A 26,848-nucleotide genomic window follows, 5' to 3' on the forward strand; every position below is an offset into this window, starting at 1 on the left:
AAAGGTCATTGCTGGCCGAACGAAATCTACAAGTATCAAACGTAGCCCTTAATTTGAGGTAGAAATCTCTGAGAATGTACGTTTGGAGCACAGCATTGTGTGGTAGTGAGTCATAGAATGTGGAGAAACTGTAATAGAAGAAAATCAAAGCCTTTGAGATGTGGTGCTACAGATGAACGTTAAAAATTCTTCGGACTGATAAAGTAAGGAATGAGGATATCCGCAGAATCTGCGAGGAAAGAAACACATGGAAAACGCTGACAAGAAGAAGATACACGATGATAGGAACTCTGTTAGGACATCGCGTGATAACTTCCATTGTAGTAGAGGGAAAAAGCTGTAGAGGAAGACAGAGATTGGAGTATCTCCAGTAAGTAATTGAGGACGTAGCTTGCAATAGCTACTGTGAGATGGAAAGGTTGGTTGACACTGGAGAGGATTTCGTGGCGGGGCGCATCACACCAGTCAGAAAACTGATGAAAACTAATTACACTGATGATTCAAATAAATAAATACAAAAGTAAATAAAGGGGAAGCGGTGTGAGTGGACATTCCCAGTTATAGTTTGTAGCGTCTCTGCAGGAGGCGACCACAGCTGGGGAGCAGAACTTGGATTGCATTTGGAGAAACGATGTAAAAGTCGTTCCTAGTTATACAGAGTGTCCAAGAAGTGCCACGACAAACTTGGAAGGGTTGTAGAGGATGTCTTGAGAAGCAAATCGATGACAGGAACCGTGTCTGAAAATTTCATCCAACGGCGCTATAGAGAATCGAAGTTTAAGTGCAGGCACCTACCACTAGGCAACCCATTCGACAGAAAATATGACTGTATGTTTACTGTAGGCGGAACGTTCACAGGAACGATAATTTTTGAATCCATGCCATTTGTCAATAAATCGATTTCTTTGAGATAATTTATAATGTTCGAACACAGTGTATGTTCCAAAATCCTACTGCAAATCGACGTTAATGATATGGGCCTGTAATTCATCGGGCTACGCCTATTTCCTTTCTTGGGTATTGGGGTGACTTGTATAACTTCCAAGTCTTTCGTACAGATCTTTCAAAGAGCGAGTGGTTTGATATAATTGATATGTGTAGAGCTACTGTATCAGTATACTCTGAAAGGAACCTGACTCGTATACGATCTGAACCGGAGCGCTTCCCTTTATTAAGTGATTTAAGCTGCTTCATTACACCCATGATACGTGTTTCTAAGTTACTCGTGTTGGTAGTTGTTCTCGATTCGAATTTTGGAATATTCACTTCATATTTTTTGATAAATGAGTTTCGTGAGCCGCGTTTAGTAACTCTGTTTTAGTGGCATTGTCATGAGTGACATCATCCATCTTATCGCACTTTGAAGGTACTGGTTTCGTCTTTCTGCTGGTGTAATTTACAAATGACCAGAATCTCTTTGTAAACACCTTTATCCGTCTATATTTATAGTTTTATTTTATTTTTATAAAATTGAAAATATATATCTCTGAAGGTATTTTTTGTTTGACATTTCGTGCTGAACAGCCGAGGTCCCACAACCATCATGTATAAAGATGGACTCTCTCTAGGCCTTCCGCGAGATTTCGAGACAAAGTTTCTCTATGGAAGCTATTAAAGGTATCTCGCATTGAAGATCGCTCTATATTTCGTGCTTCCGTAAAACTTCACCAAACTTGGGGATTTTGCGTTCATGTAAATTTGGCATACTTTTTTGTGGCTACGGCAAAAGTGTTCTGACCCCTTTTTGAGTACCGTGGAAGATCAGTACCACCCCCTATTATTTTATTTGGATTTCTCAAGTGCAATCGGTACTGTTTCTTTGAACTCAAGCAACATCTGGTTTACACTTGTATAGATCAGGAGTGGAGACTGCCCCTTAGAAAGGCGTCAAGCGAATTTTCATTTGATTTCTTAAACAGATGTACTTTGTGTTTATTTTAGATGGGTTTGGTTGTTACAGTATTCAGTCTTGCAACAACAGTCTTTTGGTCACTAGTCCTTATATCCGTCATGATGCTCCCCACCTGGTTAGGATTGTTTGTTGCTAAGAGGTCAAGTATGTTTTCGCAATCATTTGCACTTCGAATGGGCTCCTGAACTAATTGTTCAAAATAATTTTTCTGGAGTCATATCTGTCAAACGATACATTGCGGCGCATTTCACGGCGTCGACTCTTCCGAGATGCCGTCTCGGCGCCACGTTTCATCTCGGATTGTCCTCTCCATTAGCGTCTCTCGCAGTGCATCAGTGCTACGAAATGACAATGGAATGGGTTAGTTCCCGCAATGTTCTTGCTCCTGCTGGATTCGTATCTCACATATGCATTTCAGGACGAGAAGGTGATTGCGAACGAGGATGAAACAAGTGTCTTTCCCTACTCATCAGATCTCATTGCCAGTGCATGGCAAAAGTAAAATTTGTGAAGACTGCACTGAACGTTAAAACAGTGTCTCATTTTTGTTGTTAGTATGTTTTTCTGATTGCAGACATTGTAGTGGCACGAGTTGCTCATCCGCCTTTGGACTGCAAGTTTGTATCAGTACTTTGACATTTCACAAGAACATAATGTTTTTGTGAAATATCAAAATAGCCTCGACAATTAATGCTTTCTTCTATGACAACGATTTGCATCTGCTAAAACTGACAATTCCGGTTGCACACTAAATGTGGCCACGAGACTCGTTTTCTGTGACCCGATATGTGCACAGGAAGGTGTCAAACGATTCAGTTTCCTCGCATCAGCTGCCTGTAACTGCTTTCCAGCAGTTCCACAACTCACTGTTTGGATTATTAATGGTCGATCAGTCAGAACTGAAAGGAAGAGTGACAGCATACCAAGCATTTGGATCTGACTTACAAGAGGACCACTCTCTAATCGGATTGTGGTAATTTTTTATGTTTGAGGTACTTGAAGTTGCAGACCTGAAATATCAATCGCCAAAGTTATACCTAACTCTCAAAATTCTAGAGAAAATCTACTTCGATTTCCGAGGAAACTTCTCTAAGCTGAAGCCATTGTTTATGATGGGTCACGTGGCTTACCCGGTAACGCTGGAGCGTGGCAATCGGGTAATCAATAGATCGCTGTTTCGAATCTCGCTTTGATATTTTCTCTCATTTCATTTCGTTAGTTCAACTCGGTTATCTACATCATTTTCATACCAAATCCATCAACTGTATGCTAATTAACACAATTATAATTATTATTTTGTATGAAAAATGTATACACTGATAAGCCAAAACATATGAGCACTGCCTAACCTGACGTAGGATGCCGCCTGGTAGCGTGACGCGGTAACAAAAATACATAAATGGAGCAGACACGGACGGGGGATCTCCCTAGCAAAGATATCGGCTGAAAATTTAGAAATCCACTGAGATAAGCGACTTTGACAAAGGGCAGCTAGAAACGACGAAGCTGGTCGAATGTTCATTTGCTACTGTCGTGAGCATCTAGGGAAAGAGGTAGAATGACAGTGAAACTACTGCTCGGCGCTTAATAGTTGGACGCCCACGAATCTTCACAGGATGTGGGGTTTGGCGGCTCTTTTGCTCTGCAAAGTAGTAAAGACCGTGATCTGTGGCATCCTTGACAACGCTGGCGCACCTGCAAGTGTTTCGGAGCACACTGTTGTCGAATTTGGAGCTCCGCAGCAGACCACCCCTATTAGTTCACATCTCGACCCAACGACATCGTCAATTACGACTGCAGTGGCCACCGGACCATTGGGGTTCGAGCGTCCACCAATGGAAACGTATCGGCTCCTCAGATGAATCACGTTTTTGCTGCTATAGGTCTGTGGTCGTCTCTATGAACGCCGTCATCGAGGTGAACGCTGGCTCGAAAAGCGCAGCGCGCCACGGACGCAGGCCGGTGGGAGCAGTATTATGCTAAGGGAGACAGTTTGCTGCGCTTGCAATGGACCCGGGGTAGTAATCGAAGACACTCTGACAGCTGCGAATCACCTGCATCCCTTCGTACTTGATGTCTTTCCCGACGGCGATGTCATCTTTCAGCAATATAATTATCCGTGTCTCGGAGCCAGAGCCGTGCTATAGTGGTTTGAGGAGCATTATGGTGAACTGAAGCTGATGGCGATCAAGTTCACTTGATGTAAATTCTATGGAAACCACATAGGTCGCTACCGGGCACCATACTGCCTACGCAAATCAGCGGCCCATTATTTAAACGATTTGCATGACCTGTGCGTAGACATCTAATGCCACATACCTCCACAAACCTACCAACAAACTTTCAAATCTCTGATGCACAGATTCAGTGATTAATTTCGTTCTAAAGACGGACAGACAAGCTATTAAGCAGGAGGTCATAATGTTTTGGTTCATCAGTCTAATGTTTTTTAATCCGAACGATATTTGTTAACAATATTTTATAGAGTATCAATTATGAAGAATTTATACTCATATTTGTAATACGTGCGGTATGTAATTAGAAACAAGAGGACATGGATTTGTCATGAAAAATGGTTGTTAGATACTTGTTATGTAGCACATATTTGATGAATTTTGTACTGAAACGATGTAGGTATTCGAACGGAACGGAAAGAGACAGAAGACCATAGCGCTATTGGAACCAGCGACCTATTGATTATCCGACTATCATTGTACAAAGCTACCGAGTTAGCTGCACAGCCCGCTCAGAAAGATCGGCTTAACTATAGTGAGTTAATAATGTTCGTAGAAAATTTTCAGAGTCGATTTTTGCGTAAAGTTCTGAGAGTTGCATATAACTGCGTTGGTTGATTGACATTTGAATTCTGAAGTTCACATGTCATAAATATATAAAATTAGAAAAATCCAAATGCAGTATTGTCTCCTCATTAGTTAAGACAGTGACGGAACCAGTATAAGTATTGCACGGAAGTCCTGAACGCTGTGAGTCCAAGGCATAATACGTTACAAGTGACGATCGTCTTACGAGACTCTTCGTTAACCTAACGTTACCATCATATAACCGGGACTATTGCTACTTGTAGCAGAGAGTACGACTTGTAGCTGATGTTTCTCTGAAACGTTCTGTCTTCAGGACATGGATATTTCTTTGTCTGATCTGTTTTCGAAAAAAGTGATTTGTAATACATGAAAAAAAAGTGGAAATGACTTCAGTAATTAGGCAAGCAGTCTGACTCTAAAACACTACGTAGTGTGTCGCTACCAGATCGTCATGGCACTCTCGGCACACCACATTAGCAGTCTCGAATTAACTAACTGTATAAAGCCGAAGCTATTTTTGGCACAAAGGTTGATCTAAATATTTCATTACATACTCTCAGTGAACGCTTCCGAGCCATGTGTGACAGACACTGTATGCATTATCAGAATAGCTGCTCAAGTCTCGATTTATGTTTCGAGCGTTTGAGTAAATCGTTTTTGTTTCTTCTAAATGCCTACCTCCGATTTCGTGCCACACGCTTTGACCAACTGAATATGCACTCCTTCTGCACGATGATTCCGTGATGACGTTAGAAACTTTCAGCGATGATGGAGAAGGGTGTCAATTTGAGTAAGTACATGCACCGGTACTGTTGTTGCTAGGATTGTGGGACTTAAAACTTTCAGAGGTTGCAGAAGGGACCAAAACAAGAAGAAATGTCCTGTAACCATGTGATCTGAAATGCATACTTTAAGAGCAATGGACACTTTTCATCTTGGGTGCTGTGAAAGCCATATCTTCTACTGAATAAGTGCCAATTGCTCTCAAAGTTGCCTATCCTACAGTCTTCGCAGTATTCCACTTTCAGTGGTATCAGAACGATTTTCGCTTATAACTTTCGACTGGGTCCCTTACCTAAGATTGATACATTTACCCTCCTCCATCATCGCTAAAAGTTTAGATGAATCAATGACTGCTGTCTAAGAAAAAAAGGGCTTTACTCAACTGCTTGAGCCTATGTCTGTCAATCTGTGAAGTACAGCGCGAGAAGACAGTAAAAAATTCAGTGATTAGCAAAGAGGTAATTTTGGTGTACATGTTCGTTCCTAGGCTGAAACACGTTACACAATGAAGTATTGGGCAGATTTACCCGGCAATGGAAATTAATTTAATTTATTGAAGGCTTCTAGAGTGTCTATTCTTTCAAAAGTTAAGAAATTGGTAACAGGACTAAAAAGAGTTGGCATTTCTCTTCAATGTAAGCCATGTGAAGTACTTCCCGGAATCACAATAACACATGAAAAAGCAGAGAAGTCCAGGATGCATTACTGGAAGCCTGACGATTAGAGGGGTATGAAATAACTGACGTCATGGAAATATCAAAAGAAAAATTATGGTACAATTTACATACATAATTAACAATAGAAAAACTTTGTAGAAGATGCTTTCTACAATTGTTGAGTGTTGAGCAAAGTTGAATTTCCCATGTAATTGCGGAGGCATTCACGGCCAGATTCAATTTCAATAAAGATGTTTTGGGCATAAAGTAGTGTAATTTCGAAACACTAAAAAGAAGTACACAACCACGGTTACGATTGTTTTAACAGATGTGCTCTGCATTTTAGTCGTTCTGAAGAGGGCCACTGCAAAAACAATAGGAATATAAGTTTTATACTTGTTAGTTGTATTTCAAAATCACGCAGATGCAAGCCCAACAGTATTTTGTAGAAAATGAATTTCTCATGTTTGGGCCACAGATATTTATTGTAGGTGAGAGGTGGGACCACAGATACAGGTCAGGAACGAGAAATAGTGATTTCATGTGGGATTCTAAAGGGGAAACTCCTACTGAATGCGTTGCGAATGGTGAACCAATAACTTGTGTTGTTGCGCAGTAGTCTGCACCAACTATATGGAAAAATACACGAAAAATCGCCTGGACTGAAAAATAAAAAAAAAGTTATCTTTCACGAAGACAATACACATGCCAACAAAGATGCTTCAGAAAAGACAAAACTAAGAATGTGAAGTAGGGATTGTTTGAAAATTGGGTTTATTAATTAGATTTGGAATCCTGTGATTTCCACCTATTCTTACACCTGAAGGAATTAAAAAAAGTTTTGTACGCCAACGAAGAGATCATAGCAGACCTTATAAAAACGAGCTTGAGAGATGGAAATTACGCATGTGTAAAACGTCGTGCAAAGTTCATTAACTTAAAAAGTGATACTTCATAAAATAAACGCATTCTCACACTGTCAGGCCACGAATATTTTTTTCTTTTTTTTCCTCGCAGGTTAATAAGCACCTGGAGGAATAGCGAACTATATATTGCAGTCCCTCTTAAAACTGTTCTTCGTGAGAAGCTGTTATGATTTTTTCTTGTTTCGTGCAAAAGCCTTCCTTTTTTTCATCGGCATTTTGAAAGCCACGCAAAATAAACGAAGTGACATCATCTTGGTAATGACTTCACCTAAGGAAGAACGAACGCGCTGAATTGATGGCTGGGGAAATGAGAATTATTTGTGTGAACCCATCCGTTTAATATCAGGAGCACGCTTTCGGTGTGTGACACACTTCCAGAAGTGACATTTTGTGCTCTGCTGAGGGTTACGCCGCTGCCGAAATCCTATTTGTGCAAACGCGAGCCATCGCGCCGGGCTCAGCGGCCCAGGAAAGCAGCGCCACCAGATTGCAATTTCGGCTCGGATTTCGCTCACGGAACGGCCTTCGTCGCCAACACGGGGAGGAGAGAGATTATCCTTGCTATTGAAGGAACTGTGCGTCGCGTCGACCCGTTCTACACAACTCAAAGCCCGCCACTTATAACAGAAATCCGAGATGAAACCAGCCTAGCCGATTCTCACTCGCAGGTCGACGTACAATACGCGATAGTAAATGTCACACCCAAGGAAATGATGCGAGTTTTTAAATTTCCTTCAACTAATCGATGATTGTCAAGAACTGTATTATTGGTTTCGGTCTATGATCAAACCATCTTCAGGACAATCTTCGTGTCCGATTGTCAATACGACGTAGATCTTAATATTACACATCAATTATGTGTTATGTTAACATCGATGCTGTATTGACAATCGGTCTAATCAGTAGTTGGTATATCTTTGCAGTGTCATAAATGCTCCACTGCATAATCTTTGACCTACCTTATTCGGTACGTGAGATTACCACACACATAGGTCTATGAGGTTAAATGGATATATATGTTAGCTATATAAAGCTGCTATTAGTCATGGATCAATGTACGTCTCATAGCTGTTATTCCAGTTACGCAAATGCATAGCTAAGATTTTTATGTAAGAACTTTATAAAGTGATATAAAACGTAATGGATTTAATGTCTTTTCACGTAATAACTATGAACTTTAATATTAAACACTTTGCTACGTGTCTTTTTGTTCTTCTTTCGTAGAACAGACCCGAAGAGGGTCTTATTCTAGACCGAAATCGATTTTCTCTAATAAAAGATATTGATAGGGCTATGTACTGCATAATGCAGTTCTACAGCACCACCTCCATAAAATACTTCTGATCGGTGGTCGTTGAGTATTTTACTTGACACTTCTCTCGGACCAAATTTTTTAATGAATTCTTAACGAAAACGTACAAGAGTTAATTGTGCACAACTTATTCATTTAATTAGTTTATATGTAGTATATCGAATTGTCAAGCAAAGCAACAAAAGAGATATCAAGTTGAACATCGAATTTTTTTTCGTTTGCTCACCAACCAAAAGTGTACAAATCAAAAAATGTTCCAGTGTTGACCAATGAACTAATGATTTCAAAATTTAAGTAGCAAAAGAATTTAAAATTTCAGAAAGCATTCTTTCAATGGAGAGTGAACAGCGATCGATGTAAAATTTTTCAAAAATTTTTAGTAAAACATCCCTGATCGCAACATATGATTATTTTGGTTGGCAAACGGTTTAAGTAAATACGAGTAATTTACACCATCTTCAGGCCATGAGCACAATGAGGGCGACTGGTGGATTGTGCAAGATCGTAAGACCGTAATCGAGTAGCAGACTAATTTGCGACATAGTGGGCTGCTTTTAAGGGTGATTGCCATGCGGTTGACAGCGTTTCTTCGTGGTCAGACCCACGAGCGAATGGAAGTTGGTTACTAGTGAGTCCCACGTTAACGAACTTAGCCCGACCACTCAAATGACATCTCTGCCAAATTACCCTAAACGTTGGACCAATTTGGGACTATCTTTCAGTATATTTGGTAGTAACCCTCCACTACAGCAATCCCAATATCAGTCACTTATTGAATATAATTCGTGAAAACATTCCACTAAAGGGGGCTGGACCTGCTGCCAACTGTTTGTTCCCCCACACACTAAAAAGTGGTCTTACTACCAAGGTTGACCTTTAGGTCCTGCATGACATTGCCTATTCAGTATATTTAGCAATAGCCATCTATTAGAGAGGGCCCACAGAAACGCCACGAAACCTTCATTTGGAGCTACAGTTGCTGGCCTAAACCTGTTTCTACCCAGTAGACTCTCGCGGTTGCCGTTTTACCCTGATCCAGGAACTTTGGGGTGCGTCCTTGAGAAAGTGGCACATGGAAAGCCCTCATATCTCGGAAATGGAGTGCCTGTGGTCTGATTTTACGAATCTTTCTCCCCCTGCACTCGCCTGTCACGCTGACGGCCGGTACAAACCTGACGACATCCCAGTCTCGTGAAATGCCAGGCCACTCCGCTCGTAGTATAGACAGGATTACGGCCTCACCAACACGGTAGCTATGTACGAGGGATATTCGGAAAGTAAGTTCCGATCGGTCAAGAAATGGAAACCACTGTGAAAATCTAATAAAGCTTTGCACATATGTGTTCGACAGTGTCTCTAGTACGCCTGTCAGTTGCATCACTTTGCTTTTTTCAATTCTGAGCACATGGTGAGCACATAAATATGCGTAGAAACTAATGTCTCCCGCCAAGTATGAGGTCCTGGTGCGAGATTTAGCCTGATGTTATTAAGCCCACATTACAGAACTGTCGTACGGTTCCAACTTCGTGACAATTCTCGGCCTCAATCTGCAGGGGCAATGAAAATGCTCCTGCAGCGTTTTCTATGGAAAGCGTATGATCACCCGCACTATAGCCGGTAATTGGCTCCCTCTGTGTTTCATCTCTGTTCACATTAACTACTGGCTATGAAGACAACATTTTCGCACAGACAGCGAGCTATAGGTGAGCGTAGAGAATTGGCGGGAAGCATAGGCGGCTGCCTTCTATGACGAGGGTATTGGAAAGTTGGTACAACGCTACGACAAATGTCTAAGTTGGAGTGGTGACTATGTAGAGCAGTAGCCGGAAGCTGTAGCTAACTGTTGCAGATAAAATATTTCTGAGTATCACTGTGGTTTCCACTTCGAGGTCAATCGGAACTTACTTTCCGATTAGCCCTAGTATAACACGTTTATACCTGTCTCGTCGGACGGAAAAATGTTTTCTGCTATAACGCTGTACAGGGAGCAATTTACTTTGATAATAAAGACGATAGGCTAGAGCTGGATGTGATCTCCAAGGACTCGTGTAACTGAACGAGCGTAGTATACATAGATTTGCAAACATTTTATTATTTCTACCCACTCCAGATATGAATGCGTAATCAGTAAACAAAGCCAGATTTTGGAGAGCAAGAAAGTGCAGGCACGATAACCAGTGAAAAGTACTGCCTCCTACGTGTTTTCTCCTTAAATAAATTTTGTTAAGTGAACGAACTGAATTCGGCAAAACTCCGTCTCCAATCCACTGCAGCAATAACTTTCTGCCTCAAATGATGCCATTACTGCAGTCGCTTGTAAAATGGCCGACATCGATGTTCATGTAAGACAGAGTTCAATGATAGAATTCTTGAATGCTTCAAGGTTGAAACGCCCATTCGCATTTATGAAAGACTGAAAAATCTGTATGGTGACGCAGCAGTAGGTATCAGCACTCTTAGACGAATGGTTCGACACTGTATCGAAACTGAAAGGCAAACACCGCTGGCTGAGGAAATGCGGAGAGGCGGGCCGGTGACTGCAGTGTGTGTGACTCCGGTTCACTTTTTGGAGCAGGGATGCACAATAAATTCTGCCCGGAACGTCGTAACCCTTAAACAGCTTAAGGCACTCTCTAGCGAGTCTCAACAAAAGCTATGGCGGATGTTCTTCTTTTGCATAACAATGCGATACTGCACAACAGTCGTCACACCACTGAAGAGATCGTGAAAATTGATAGGGACGTTTGCGTCGTCCACCATACAACCCTGATCTAGAACCATCAGACTTCCATCTGTTCGTGCCGCTAAAAGAATACCATCGCAGGATTCACTATGAAGATGAGGAGGTCGCAAAATCGTCCGTACGTCAATGGCTTCCGAAGCAGGACCGGCTTTGATACACCGGAATCCATAATCTTTATAAAAGATGGACCAAAATTGTGGAAGTAGACGGAGATTGTATTGAAAAGTCACAAATTAATCGTCAATGTTGTGGTTTTCAACTTATGTTGTTGCATTTGAAATTCTAGGCAAATAATAAAAAGAAGGCATTACTTTTTTTACCGATACTCTGCAATGCAGCGTCGAAATCCAATGAGTAGAACGGCGTGATTGATAGTAGCTCGTGAAACGGACCGTACTAGACTGAATCACAGCTGCCTGCCTCGCCACGCTGCTGCGAACAGCTTCGCCCATGTGACAAGTCGCGCAACCCTCCAGTGGCGATTGTCGACTGCGATGTGTAGCGCCTCTGAGCTATGACCGTTATCGGCTGTTAATGGCGACATTCACCCTTATAACACAGATAACGCCACAATCCTTAGCATGGCTTAATCGGGATGGTAGAATACGTGGTGTCTCGAAAATATTTGTTCATTTTCATAGCGCTTTATCTTCTACACGAAAGAAGGTAATAACAAGGGGCGGATCTTAGCTTACGCATCAAAACGATGTGTTTATCCTTGGACACTTGTAAGTTGGCGGTCACTGTACTTGCCAATTATGATCGCCTGGTGCAGCTAGGGCGCTGACTCGTTCGTTCGTCTGGCTATTGTCACAACTGTGAGAATACATGGATCCTTTCAGTTTTCTACATGACAGTGCACCACGTAATGGCAACTGCAGGTTTGAGCATTTCTTAACAATACGCCGAAGTAAGGGGCCTACTGATCTGACGTTACACCACTGGCCTCCAATGTCATCTGATTTCACGATATCTGATTATTTTCATGAGGATTTGCTATAGACTCCGTGTGTGAGCTCCCATTCCAACAAATTTGGCTCAACTTCGACTCCGCATGGCAACGTTGAATGCGGCAACTCTGGGAATGCTCGAAAACGTATCTAACGTAATTTAACTATTCCATGCATGTCTGTCGTGTGTCCAGTGCAGCGAACATTAAACAGTTACGAAAGGTAACTGAAAACTTTGATCCAAAAGGTAAAAGTGAAAATTTTGTATGGGAATGAATGTAATAGATATGCAGTTCTTCATTTACGTATGCAGAAAGTACGGTCTTTGGTGAAACCAAACTATCTTTCTGAAACAGTCTGCGTATCTCAAGGGACGCTGGCTGACATATGCTCGGGAAAAGCTTCTGGAAGTAAAACCACTTCATACAAGTGTAAATGCAGAAAGCTTTGTATTGCGGTGAGACTCTGCATCGCACACAAACAGAATCTACGCTGCTAAGTTACGCTAACGTGACCAACTGTCAAGAGCTTGGATGACCAGCTTTTGCAGCGCGGGCCGTTACGAGACGTGCTGCAAGTCAGTGAGGTTCTGGAAGGTACCGCCTTGGGTGTGGCGCCATGCCAACTCCAGCGCCATAGGTTCCTCTGTTGAGGATCCACACCTTTCGAGGCGGTGCCACAGACTCTCAACTCAGTTTAAATCCGAGGATATTGGTGGCCATAGGACCACCTCTGTGCTACATGTGGATACTAAGTGCGTCTATGGTTAGCCCATCCTTTGATCATTGTCGCCCCATTAGCCACGAATTTAGAAGGGACGCAGAAGCAAGGTTTAAGATTTATAAGTATGGAACTGAAAATGTGTTAGGTACCAGGAATCATCACATTTTATTATATTTACAAGCATTTTAATCAATAAGTCGGAGTCAACAAATGTTCATTTTACCCGTAGTACTAGTTAGACTTTCAGTAACTTAAAATTCATCCCCTACTCCGTCCAGCTATAATCCATGGCGGATCCTACAGCCTTTCCTTGCGGAATAATTCAGTACAGGCCACTGACTGTCATGAATTATGAATTATTTAAATTAGCTCAAGGTTTGATAGGTTGAATTTTACATTCTTAAATGCACGGCCTCCAATTGTTACACAGTATGAAGACAATTCAGGCTGCAGCCATATTCCTTAAGGGAGCAAATTTCCGAGGAGTACGAGAGCTAGTAGCAGCGATTACCCTGTTTCTCTATTTAATATTGCAACCTTTTACACATAACATAGCAATACTTCAATGTGTTATGTAAAAAGTCCAGTGACTGTGTCATTTGCATGCTGAAGTACAGCAGGGTCTTTTCCCGCTCCTACCTGCTGTAGAATTTCAACTCCCTGGTACAGCACTGCGCAGCTGTAGCCCGAAGAGCCCCGACAATACAAGTGGACCTGTGGCACCTACCTGGCACGTCTACCACCACCTGTCACGTAATACAACTTCGAGTTCGTCTACACAGACGGCTAGGCTTTTAGCCACGCAACCTCGGTACCGCAAGCAGGTTTTTACGCTTCGTTGGTGATAGCTGGAAACAACGCTGACAAATGTCAGCGCCTTCTTTCTCCGTACGAAGTATAGCGTCTAGCGGGTACTCACCGTGTCGACGGCCTGGTCGTCGATGCCCGCGGCGACGCCATTCGGCTGGTCCTGCAGCCGCGTCTCCGCGTCCTTGTCGAGCAGCTGCTGTTGCTGCTGCTGCTGCTGCTGCTGCTGCTGCTGTTGCTGCTGCTGCTGGAGCAGCTGCTGCTGTTGCTGCGCCGCCACGTGGTTGGCCGCCGTGGACGTGGCCGCGCCGTTGCTGCTCCGCTGCGCGTCCAGCAGCACCTTGAGCGACGCGATCGCGTGCAGCTGCGTCGCCTTCTCGTCCACCTTGCCTGCAACACCGCAAGCGTACAGTGGGTGAAGCGCTGAACAACAAAAGTTGTTTCAGATATCAAAAGACGGTTTCATTTTCCATCTCGGCTATGTTAAGATCACAGTCATATGCACTACTGGCCCTTAAATTGCTACACCACGAAGAAATGCAGATGATAAACGGGTATTCATTCGACAAATATATTATACTAGAACTGTCACGTGATTACATTTTCACGCAGTTTGGGTGCATAGATCCTGAGAAAACAGCACTCATAACAAGCACCTCTGGCCGTAATAACGGCCTTGATACGCCTGGGCATTGAGTCAAACAGTGCTTGGATGGCATGTACGGGTACAGCTGCCCATGCAGGTTCAACACGATACCACAGTTCATCAAGAGTAGTGACTGGCGTATTGTGACGAGCCAGTCGTTCGCCACCATTGACCAGACGTTTTCAATTGGTGAGAAATCTGGAGAATGTGCTGGCCAGGGCAGCAGTCGAACATTTTCTGTATCCAGAAAGGCCCGTACAGGAACTGCAACTGCGGTCGTGCATTATCCTGCTGAACTGTAGGGTTTCACAGGGATCGAATGAAGGGTAGAGCCACGGGTCGTAACACATCTGAAATGTAACGTCCACTGTTGAAAGTGCCGTCAATGCGAACAACAGGTGACCGAGAGGTGTAACCAATGGCACCCCATACCATCACGCCGGGTGATACGCCAGTATGGCGATGACGAATACACGCTTCGAACGTGTGCTCACCGCGATGTCGCCAAACACGGATGCGACCATCATGATGCTGTAAACAGAACCTTGATCCATCTGAAAAAATGACGTTTTGCCATTCGTGCATCCAGGTTCGTCGTTGAGTACACCATCGCAGGCGCTCCTGTCTGTGATGCAGCGCCAAGGGTAATCGCATCCATGGTCTCCGAGCTGACAGTCCATGCTGCTCCAAACGTCGTCGAACTGTTCGTGCAGATGGTTGTTGTCTTGCAAACGTCCCCATGTGTTGACTCAGGGATCGAGACGTGGCTGCACTATCCGTTACAGCCATGCGGATAAGATGCCTGTCATCTCGACTGCTAGTGATACGAGGCCGTTGGGATCCAGCACGGCGTTCCGTGTTACCCTCCTGAACCCACCGATTCCATATTCTGCTAAGAGTCACTGGATCTCGACCAACGCGAGTAGCAGTGTCGCGATACGATAAACTGCAATCGCGATAGGCTACAATCCGACCGTTATCAAAGTGGGAAACGTGATGGTACACATTTCTCCTCCTTACGCGAGGCATCACAACAACGTTTCACCAAGCAACGCCGGTAACTGCTGTTTGTGTATGAGAAATCGGTTGGAAACTTTCCTCATGTCAGCACGTTGTAGGTGTCGCCACCACCGCCCACCTTGTGTGAATGCTCTGAAAAGCTAATCATTTGCATATCACAGCATCTTCTTCCTGTCGGTTAAATTTCGCGTCTGTAGCACGTCATCTTCGTGGTGTAGCAATTTTAATGGCCAGTAGTGTATTCACTCTAATACAAGAGTTAGGCGAAGTGCTATTTTCATTCGTTGCTTCAGCCTCCATGTAGGGGTCATAGACGTTTGAGACTTGAAAAGCACTCTGGAACCATATAGTTTCATTTGATTAAAGCACCTACGTCTGTGTTACATGCACGATCCTGGTTCTTTCGATGCTGGCGTGCCGTTCCATTACAGTTGGAGACTCTCTGCAATGCTGTTCAAGTTTAAGGGGAATGCCAGATAGGCCGAGGCGTGAGTGCGATTTTAGACTGAGCAGGGAGGCATGGTAGGGTAGTCCGTGCAGTTCTGCACAGCCACTGTGCCAGGGTTAGGGTGTTGTAGTGGTTAGCGTATTTGCCTAAAGAGCAGGAAACTCGGTTTCGAATCCCTCCCTAGGCACAAATTTTCATTTGTTGCTGCAGTCTGCATATATACGTAATTTTCAAATGTTTGCCTGTAACATGTACGTCCGTTATTTAAATAGCAGATTGAACGACAACAACGTTACATACCTGTTAACAATTTAAATAACACGTTGACGAGTATGGAGGGTTGTTCTCCTTCCAGTATTCTACAACAGTTGTTAAATGAGGGACGTACATTTTAAGACTCAGCACTTGAAAATGGCACAGTGCCGAGACCGCCTGATCGTGTGAAAGTAATAACTGTAGTTGTATTACAGCCAAAGTACAAAACGGAATTGTCTTTTGATAAATTTATGGCTGTGATTTCCAATATCAAGAAACTTATTCAGATATCAAATATCAAGGTTTGATGTGTCCCGTAGACATGTATGAGCTTCATTCGTCTGCGTGGTAGATGGCTATGTCCTCATTCTAGCGTAATTGAAAGTATGCAAGTTGTAATGGGTATAAGTGCAAATATTTCTCTTGGTGACTGAGGACCGTGTACTGAACAACATCAAATCAGAATTTAATTCATCTGCAGACTAATAACTATAGCTATTATGAGTATTACGCTTTTAAGTTGGTTGGTACCTCCGGGCACATGTCGCAAGAGAAAGCCATTAATGCTTATTTTCCCCTGGGCAGAAGGCCAGGTGTTGAAGTATGGATGTGTCGACGAAAAACGATTGTTTATACCGATCGGCGTGGTCCACATAGTGGTGCAGTTACGATCGTGCTGAAAACATGTTGTAATAAATTATGTGACGTGTTTGCAGGAATACTGTTAAGAGAGAGAGATGTGTGTAAATATGAACGTATGACATATAAAAACATAGCCACTTGTACTCGTTAAACCTGTATGTGTGGCAGCGTCCGAGAAACTGCGATGTCGAGGTATCGCAATGACGAGGAAGTTAGTCCACGTTTACATGAGCGTTTTCCAGTATTATTCCTTAAATTCTAAACTTCAACACACTATCAATCATTATTCTTCGAATGGATGGTTACAATAAAGCACTTCTCGATTCTGGCTTCTTGAGCGGGAAAATGTAGGAACGTAAAATTTTTACTTGACGAAAGTGCAAAGAAAGAAATTCCAGAAACGAAATTTAAAGAGACCTTACGTACGATCCACGGACGACCAATCAGTAACATGAATGAGTCGATTTAGGTACTTATAGAGTATTCATTTACGGTAGTGGTACGATATCGTCTTTCTACCCGTATGGCATGTTTTACGGCATTAACTAATATTCTACGCTAGGCAGATATCGTGTGACAGTGTTCTAGATGAAGAACAACTTGCACAAAATACGATTACCTTTCGACTGTCATGTTGGACCTCAATAATAGTTAAACTGTTATCTCGAAACCTTTATCTATCTATCTATTCAGATAAATTGTTCACTGCTTCTCCATCTTTAATAACTCATTCTGTCCAGTTTACTTTCTGAAAGGCATTGCTCACGAAATTTCCCAAAATTAATGTATCACTCTTTCAAAACGATAGCTCAGTCAATGGACCGTTTTAGAAAATCAACACTAACGATTCAGATTCTGCAGCAACTACACACTACCAAAGGTCTTGGAGGTGGAACACTTCCTACGTGACGTTGCTAAGGTCCCAGCTTCCGACATCTTGGGCATCCATTTGTCCATATTAAGCAGTACGGTGTACGTCAAAGTCGCCAATAACGCGGTGTGCGAAAAAATACTTCGTGACACCAAACACGGACTACGCTTTTTCCACGCCGACGGGAATGTCGGTGCGGTCACTGTCGACCACGCAGACTTGAGAATGCACAACATACGAGTTTTCGAACCGTTCGAGCCCCCGGCGGAAGACGTTATCGCGGCTTTCCGCTCCTATGGCACAGTACATGGCCACACTGCCGAACGCTGGGTGCAATTCCAAACGTACCCCGTGTACCCCGGACTATGACAGAGCACCATCGATCTCCGCTGCCACGTGCCATCTTACCTGCAAATCAGCGGGTGCCGCGCGGTCGTAATATACGACGGGCAACCCAAGACCTGTTCCGGGTGCGGCAAAGCAGGTCACCTCAGCTCTGAGTGTCTTCAGCGACGAATCACCCAATTGCCAGCCGCTACCGTGGCGCTTCCGATTCCGACGACGGTTTTACCGATCACCTACGCATCGGCGCTCTCTTCTCCTCCCACCAGCCGCCGCCCTTCGTACCACGTACCGGTTACCCTTCCTGCTGCTACGTATACTGCCGGGGTCGACACATCGCGCTCACAACCTGACCCTACTCCTGCGCCTCTACCAACAGCGACGGCTTCCGATACCCACCCGCCCGATCATATGGACACATCTTCACTTAATGTTTCTCGCGACAGCCTTCCTGCCAGAGCACCGTGACTCGCTTCCATCTTCCGACACAGAGGGAGGAACACGCAAACAACGTTCACCTACAAGGCGCAAGAGGAGGTGCCGTACCGTCTCTGAACGAGACGGATCACCTCCCCCATGCTCCAGAGGCCGTCCGACCCGACGAGGCCTCGGAGAACCTGCACGACGACACGAATGACGACAACATGACGCCGACTGTGGCTGTGCGGCTGCCTACTCTGCTGGCTCGTCCAGGTGCACCTGAACCAATGGACTCCATCGATGCGACTGCCGCAGAGACGTCCTCCGCCCTACAACCGAAGTGAAACGTACGAACATCACAACGACAGCGCCTTCAATGGTGTGGAGTGACGAAGTCGGCGAAGGCCCAGACCACACGCAGGGGACAGAGTTACCCCAGACGGAAGCCTAGTTACGCTGCCGATAACGCCGTCAGATGGCGTACGACATGACTCGCCGTTGCCTCGCCCCCCTTCACACCCCGCTGATGGGGTTCCCTTCCACGGCGGGGTACGGCTCCAAACCTACTGAGTAGCGACGTTCAACACTAACACCATTAGCTCCCCCGTGAAACTTAAACTGCTACGAGAGATGTTATAGGCATCGGACGTCGACATCGCACTACCACAGGAAGTACACTTGACCACACTTCCAGACGTCGCGGGATATAACACTTATGTTTCTCCTGGTGACCACCTGCGACGCGGCGCAGCCATCTATGCCCGAGTGGCTGGTATCACATACCTTTCATCCGCCAGAGACATGGCAGTCACCGTCATGGGGACGCGTACTGTCAACATTTACGCTCCGTCAGGCTCCACCCGCAGATGCGACTGGGCACACTTCTATTCGGAAGAAATCGCCCCTTTGTTTCTTCGACGCTGTGACCATTACTTGCTTGGGGGTGATTTTAATAGTATGCTGCACCCTAAGAATCAATTACCCCACTACAGCACCTGTCACGAACTGCGTCTTGTCGTCCGTGAACTTCGGCACGGCGATGCGCCTGGACATACTTACCAGATGAGTCACTCCCCGAGCCACCTTGATAGGATTTACGTCTCTCGGGAATTCACAACTGCACTCCAAGGTGCAGAAATTTGACCCTTGGCCTTTTCGGATCACTGTACCTACATCTGCAACATTCTCCTTCCCCAGAAAGTGGTCTGGCGTAGTCGTGCACCGTGGAAGCTAAGCACCTCCCATCTTCATGATCCTGAATGTCTTCATGGTGTTACCGAGACATGGGCTACCTGTGAACGTCGCTTACCTAAGTACTGCTAGCAGTACTGCTACATCAAGTGTCGTAAGGCAGACAGGTCGGCACGCAGGCAGACATATAACCAAGACTGAACGCGCTAACTAGGAGTTTGATTGTTCCATCAAGTCTTGTCATGCTGACATCCATTGTGCGTAAGATGATAAGCACGCCGCATTGCGAAACACCTATGGGTACTACTGCCTTAAGTGCAATTGTTGAGGAAAGTAAACAATGTTAATTCAATGTCAAAAACTTGTGTGTGAAACTTGTATCAGAGTAAGTCAAACATACACTAATGGTTCATATTAATTATTTCCCACATTTATATTACGTATCAAGTATCACAATGTTACTTACGCATCTAAATGCCCACAAAAATATGTTAATGTGCAAGGTTTATGACAGTTATTACGCACACGTACAAGTACACGCACACGTACATATCCGTCAAATTGATGTCTAAAACATGATTGTGAACTGATAAATATATGCTCCAGTGCTGTTTTCATGCCTTTTTCATGCCTAAACACATATGCATATGTAAATAAACTTCTTGTGGACTATAACAAGAACAGCACATACTCTCCATAAATAGTTATAACCGAACGTTTGCTTGTGCAAGGTAGTGATGATTTAGTAATACGTAGTTCTTAGAGCAGTTAACGCTTGTTTTAACAGTTTTAACAGTCGTGAAAGAAGGTTGCATACGTGGAGGAGACCTTGAAACAATGGAAGATTTCAGATGCGTTATGTAATGGTAAGAGACAGATTTCAGAACCAGATTTAAACTGTAAAATATTTCTGACCGTAATTTATTGGTTGTGGACGCAAATTAAAATTGAAGAATTTGCTAAAATGTTGGACATTAAGGAAATGATACCTGGATAAGCTGAAAGAAACCGAGGCTCCTGAGAATTTCGACAGGAGTAGGTCAAATTGGTAGAAAGACAAGGCTTAAAATGGTTCAAATGGCTTTGAGCACTATAGGACTTACCATCTGTGGTCGTCAGTCCCCTAGAACTTAGAACTACTTAAACCAAACTAACCTAAGGATATCGCACACATCCATGCCCGAGGCAGGATTCGAACCTGCGACCGTAGCGGTCACGCGGTTCCAGACTGAAGCGCCTAGAACCGCACGGCCACACCGGCCGGCGACAAGGCTTACTAGAAATCCTTAGATGTATAGGAGATACCAATTTAATTGATTAAAAGAGAAAATATAAAAATGCAGCAAATGAAGCAGACGAAAGGGAACACAAATGTCTAATCAATGAGGTTAATGGGAAGTGCAAAACGGCGAAGCAAGAGTGGCTAGAGGACAAATGTACAGATGCACGTATAACTAGGAGAAAGGTGGATACTGCCCACAGGAAAATTAAAGTCTACTTCGGAGAAAAGAGAATCAAATGTATGAAAGTCAAGAGCTCAGATGGAAAACCGGTACTAAGCAGGGAAAGGAAAGCTGAAAGTTGGAAGGAATATATAGAGAAGATATACAAGGGAAATGATATTTAAGGTAGTATTATAGAAAGCAAAGAGAAACTACATGAAAATTATGTGCGAGATATGATACTGTGATAAGAATTTGACAAGTTACTGAAATATCTAAACCGAAACAAGGACCCCCGAGTAGACGATATTCCCTCAGAACCGCTGATGTCCTTGAGAGAGCCGGCCATGACTAAACTATGCCGTGTCCAAAATAAATCAGTCAGGAGAAATATCGATAGACTTCAACAAGGATGAAATTATTCCAGCTATAAAGAAATAGGGTGCTGACAAGTGAGAGTATTACCGAACTGTCACTCAGGCAGCATCCGCCAGCCGCCAACAGCAGCAACAGGGAAGTAACCGATCTTGTGTCGTTTGAGAGTTCCGAACAGGGAGCGAATTATTTAGTCACACTTGTGTGCTTTGGTACTTCAGTTTTTGAATTTCTACCTGCTAATTTAATATTAATAGAAACAGTAATTGCGTTTTCATTTGTGTTGGAAAGTAATCGATTTCGTGACATTTTACAAGTAGCTAATCAGGAGTGAATAGGAGTGAATAATTTAGTCTCACCTACATGTTAATCTAATTTACTAAACATAGTTCTTGCGTTTTTGTCAGTGTATACAGTAGAATTCTGCAGTGCGTGTCGATAGCCGTTTGTTTGTGTAGTGTACTTTTTCACAGTCTTTAGTGTAGACAGGGTCTGTGATTGGTGTACGTGGATGCGAGCTGAGTTGGTGAAACTTTACTATCAACTCCAGGATGTGTTGGTTTCAGTTACACAGTTTGAGGCTGCAGTGGATGGGCATCACTGTTGCGGACCGGCCATGGGGATCCAACGGACGTTCATTACGTCCCCCGAGTCCGCCGATCGTTTAGCACCTGTGACCAGCGCAGTTACCGCTCGCATTCCGGAGTGGATGATCGTCTCGGGGCGCGGCAGGCTGTGAAAGACGTCCTAAGGGGCCGAACTTAGGCCGCCCCAGTTAGTCTGACAAACAGGTTCCAGGCGCTACGTGTGGCTGACAATTATCCTCAGCAAGATGCAGTCGACTGTCCTATTTCAGGGGAAACCTCTGCAGTCACAGAGGGTGGTATTATGGGTAGCTGGGAGCTCCAATTTTAGGCAGATTGTGAGGATTCTTAGAGACATGGCTGCCAAGGAGGGGAAGAAAGCCAGTGAGCACTGAGTGCATACCGGGTGGAGTCATTCTAGACGTGGTATAGGTCCTTCCGGATGCCATTAAGAGCACAGGGTGCAGCCAACTGCAAGTGGTGGTAGTCGTCGGTACCAATGAAGAGATCCTCTCTGGTTTCCAGCAGCTATCTGAAGTGGTAAAGGCTGCGAGATGAAAGCAGTCGATTGCGGACTTCTGGTACACAGCCGAGTGGAGGGTCTGATTCATAGGCTCGGACGGTCCTGTACCATGTAGGCAGCAGATTCCTCGACTTGCGCCAGAGGCTTGGTTCAAATAGCTCTGAGCACTATGCGACATAATATCTCAGGTCATCAGTCCCCTAGAACTTAGAACTACTTAAACCTAACTAACCTAAGAACACCACACACGTCCATGCCCGATGCAGGATTCGAACCTGCGACCGTAGTAGCTGCGCGGTTCCGGACTGAAGCGCCTAGAACCGCTCGGCCCCCACGGCCGGCTGCGCCATAGGATGATGGGGTTTTGGGTAAAGATAAATAGGTCAGGAGTCCATTACATGTGGGTAGCGGGGGCTGTGTGGCGTGGACTGGGCGGTTTTCTAGGTTCTAGGATCTCGGTGAAACACAAAAAGGGCTTCAGTCTGAAAGGGGGAAGATCGAACAGCCGGCTGAGGTGGCCGAGCGGTTCTAGGCGCTACAGTCTGGAACCGCGCGACAGCTACGGTCGCAGGTTCGAATCCTGCCTCGGGCATGGATATGTGTGATGTCTTTAGGTTAGTTAGGTTTAAGTAGTTCTAAGTTCTAGGGGACTGATGACCTCAGACGTTAAGTCCCAAAGTGCTCAGAGCCATTTGAAGATCGAAAACAGGAAGAACGTAGATCCATGATCCATCGTTATGATAGTTATAAGCTGTCGTAGCTGTGTTGGGAAAGCATCAGAACGCCAAGCGCTAATAGAAAGCACTGATACTCAAATTATTATAGGCAAGCCGGAGATAAGTTGAGCCGAAATCTGAGACCAATACCTTGAAGCCGGCCTATTTGAGAATAAAATGTTCTGATCCTCAAGGCCGAATTCTTTGAGATTTTTGGGAAACCGCGTCGCACAGCCATAGTGAATTGATGTCCAGCCCTGAGCTATGTATGAGGAATACTAAAGAGTGTAGAACAGTCCGCGATGTCCCCTATTATCAGAGTCACTTGCACTGCGTCTCTCTCTCCCCTCCCCCCCACCTCCCCCCTCCCACCCACCCACCCACCCACACACACACACACCCACACACCCAGTGGAGGCCGGCCACAGAGTGCTTCGAGCGCGTGGAGTACTTGGGCGTTCGCTGGGGCGCGTAGTGTAGCAGGCGGGCGGCTGCCCGTTAACCTGCGCCTCCAGGAGGCGCGCCGCCATGAAAGATGGAGCAGGCGAGTGCTCAGCAGGGCTGCATTATTGATGGCGGCCGGCCGCTGGCTCCCCGGCGTCCACTCGCCACACGTGCCCGCCAGACCTCTGGGATCCCCAAACCACCGCCGACGCTGACCGGCCCCGTACGCACGCTTTCACTTATTAAGCGGCACCCTCCGCTCTCCCGCCGGTACCTGCACCAGCCCACCCACACGGAACAGTCGTTCATGTCTACATTTTACGGCCCATTTCTGTACGGCGAACGTCAATGTCAAAATTTTAAAAATCGGCTTAGCGCCCCCGGGAGACAACACGCTCACACCACATTCAGCGAGTTCAGTTCGACGAGAAAGAGGGTCTACCATTTTCCCCAGGTGTGCCATATCCAGCTGAAGCCACTGATTGATGATTGGATCCCACGGAGATACCACACGGAGGACTTGTGAATTTCTACGTTCCATCCGTGTTTCTAATGGTATTACGATTGCGTGAGTTGCCAGCTGTTGATGGTGTGAACACTCGTAGTCGGTACGTTAGTATCATTTTTGCACTTAGTGTTTGTTTTATATCCGATTTCCAGAGCAGTTCACGACGCGGACATGTATATACCTCGTGTAATACCTCATGTTGAAAATCTTACAAAATAGACTTCGTTAATATCTAGATCGAGAGCTACCAGAAGAACAAGCTGGATTTAGGAAAGGAAAAGGATCTAGAGATCAGAAACTTCCTGGCAGATTAAAACTGTGAGCCGGACCGAGACTTGAACTCGGGACCTTTGCCTTTCGCGGGCAAGTGCTCTACCGACTGAGCTACCCAAGCAGGATTCACCGCCCCGTCCTCACAGCTTCAATTCCACCAGTATCTCGTCTCCTACCTTCCAAACTTCTCAGAAGCAGGTTCGCAGGAGAGCTGCTGTGAAGTTTGGAAGGTAGGAGACGAGATACTGGCGGATTGAAGCTGTGAGGACGGGGCGTGAGTCGTGCTTGGGTAGCTCAGTCGGTAGAGCACTTGCCCGCGAAAGGCAAAGGTCCCGAGTTCGAGTCTCGGTCCGGCTCGCAGTTTTAATCTGTCAGGAAGTATCATATCACCGCACACTCCAGTGTAGAGTGAAAATTTCATTCTAATAACTAGAGATCAAATTGCAAAGATTCGGTGGATTATGGAAAAAGCAAGACAATTCCAGAGAGATGTGTACCTCTCCTTTATTGACTACGCCAAAGCCTTTGACTGCGTCGATCACAACAAATTATGGAACGTATTGAAAAACATTGGTGTACCAGATCACCTCATTCATCTGATACGGAGTTTATACCTTGACCAAGAAGCCACGGTGAGAACTATGTATGGAACAACGAAATTGATAAGGATTCAGCAAGGGGTCCGGCAAGGCTGCATACTGTCACAGTACTTATTCAATCTGTATGCAGAACATGTTATGAGGAATGTGAGGCTAGATGAAGGAGAAACAGGAATTAAAATAGCTGGAACAAATGTAAACAACCTCAGGTACGCGGATGATACGATCCTGTTGGCAGAACGTGAAGAAGAATTGAGAACACTCTTGCTGGAGGTGAAAGACGAAAATGCCCGTCTTAGGCTGAATGTGAGGAAAACGAAAATTATGGCAACTATACCTACCAATTCGTGGGATATAGCAGGAGAAACCATGGAGGAAGTGACCACATTCAGTTATCTCGGTTCCCAGATCTCTGCTGATGGCGACTGCAGCCATGAAATCCGGAGACGCCTGTTGCTCGGTAGACAGGCGATGTCAAACCTTGACAATGTTATAAGGTCCAGAGATATAACACTAGCAACAAAGATCAGTATTGTGAGGGCTATGGTGTTTCCAGTTGTGATGTATGGATTTGAGACCTGGACCATTAGAAAGGCTGAACGGCGAAGAATTGACTCCTTAGAATTGTGGTGTTGGAGGAAACTTCTTAGAGTTCCATGGACTGCAAACAGAACCAACAGATCAATATTGGAGCAAATAAAACCAGATTTCTCCCTGGAACGTCTAATGTTAAAACAAAAGCTGACCTACTTTGGACACACAATGCGAAGGCATGCCTCGCTGGAAAAAACATTAATACTGGGGAAGATTGAAGGAACTAGAAGAAGAGGACGTCAGAGGATGAGATGGATCGATGGCATCACAGAACAATGTGTTCCAACATGGAAGGTGTACGGAGAAAAGTGCAACAGGAAAAAGTGGCGTGATTTGGTTCAGGGGGTCACGAAGAGTCGGAACCGACTAAACGAATAGAGAGAGAGAGAGAGAGAGAGAGAGAGAGAGAGAGAGAGAGAGAGAGAATACCTCTTAGAGTACAAACGAAAAAGATTATGTAATGTTGTAAAGTATAATGTCCGGAGATGGCAACATAGCCATGCAGAAACAGGATATCAAAATTTAACAGTTGCTTTACAAGCAGACTTGGCGTTTGAAAGTTTGAACCAGTCCATTCTACCGAAGACCGGTCCTCGCTGATACAATGTCAAGAGTATATATGTGAAAAACATTTCGAAAACAGAATTACAACTTCCCTTACGCATCCAAATTTTTTTTGTCATTTTACTCTTTCAAGAAATAAGAGTTATGGTAGGCAAATGTAACAGTGACAAATATTTAGTTACATTCCCTTGCTCCTGTTGCAGGTTACGAATATCCGAATGAGAGACCCACACGTAACGTCCCTACCTTGACCCCGTTCCATGTCTCATACACATACAGTCGACAAGAGTACTGCGTGTTACAGGCGTACACAAAAGCCGTTCACAGCCCTGTCTTTCGTGAATGAAAGAGTATTCGTGCTCAAGAATGACAAAATGCAATACATTGTTTTTTGTTGCCTCTGACTGCGCTGTCTTGGCAGCAGGGTACTGAAAACTTCCTTTATAAAACTTTCCGCGTTTTCTGCCGCGATTGCCATCTGTTGAGTATATTGACCGAATTCTAAAAAAATCCCAAAGCTACGAAGATCTTTCCCAGTTATCGTGCTTACTGATGCGCGGGTGGCGTGTTGCTTCCTGAATACCTAAATGTCAAGTTCATTGCCTGTCTCGCTACTGTCTAACAGTATCTCAGCGTGAACAGTTCAGGTATATTCTCTTCATGCGAGAAGTCGTTTTTACTCTATTTGTTTGATTTATTATTATTATAACGTTAAGTATAGTAATAGGAATAGAGCAATCTGTTTTCGTTTCAATGC

General features: G+C 44.5%; 1 protein-coding gene across 1 annotated transcript in view; it reads right to left on the reverse strand.

The window, feature by feature from the left end:
- LOC126188483 (sodium/potassium/calcium exchanger Nckx30C) overlaps window positions 1-26,848 on the reverse strand; it is a 1,432,322-nt gene that overhangs the window by 318,198 nt on the left and 1,087,276 nt on the right. Inside the window, exon 5 of the mRNA XM_049930087.1 lies at window positions 13,747-14,024. Coding sequence (XP_049786044.1) covers window positions 13,747-14,024 — 278 coding nt within the window. The remainder of the gene's footprint in view (window positions 1-13,746; window positions 14,025-26,848) is intronic.

The sequence above is a fragment of the Schistocerca cancellata genome, chromosome 5 (genome assembly GCF_023864275.1).
Source record: "Schistocerca cancellata isolate TAMUIC-IGC-003103 chromosome 5, iqSchCanc2.1, whole genome shotgun sequence".
In the NCBI taxonomy this organism is placed as follows: Eukaryota; Metazoa; Arthropoda; class Insecta; order Orthoptera; family Acrididae; genus Schistocerca; species Schistocerca cancellata.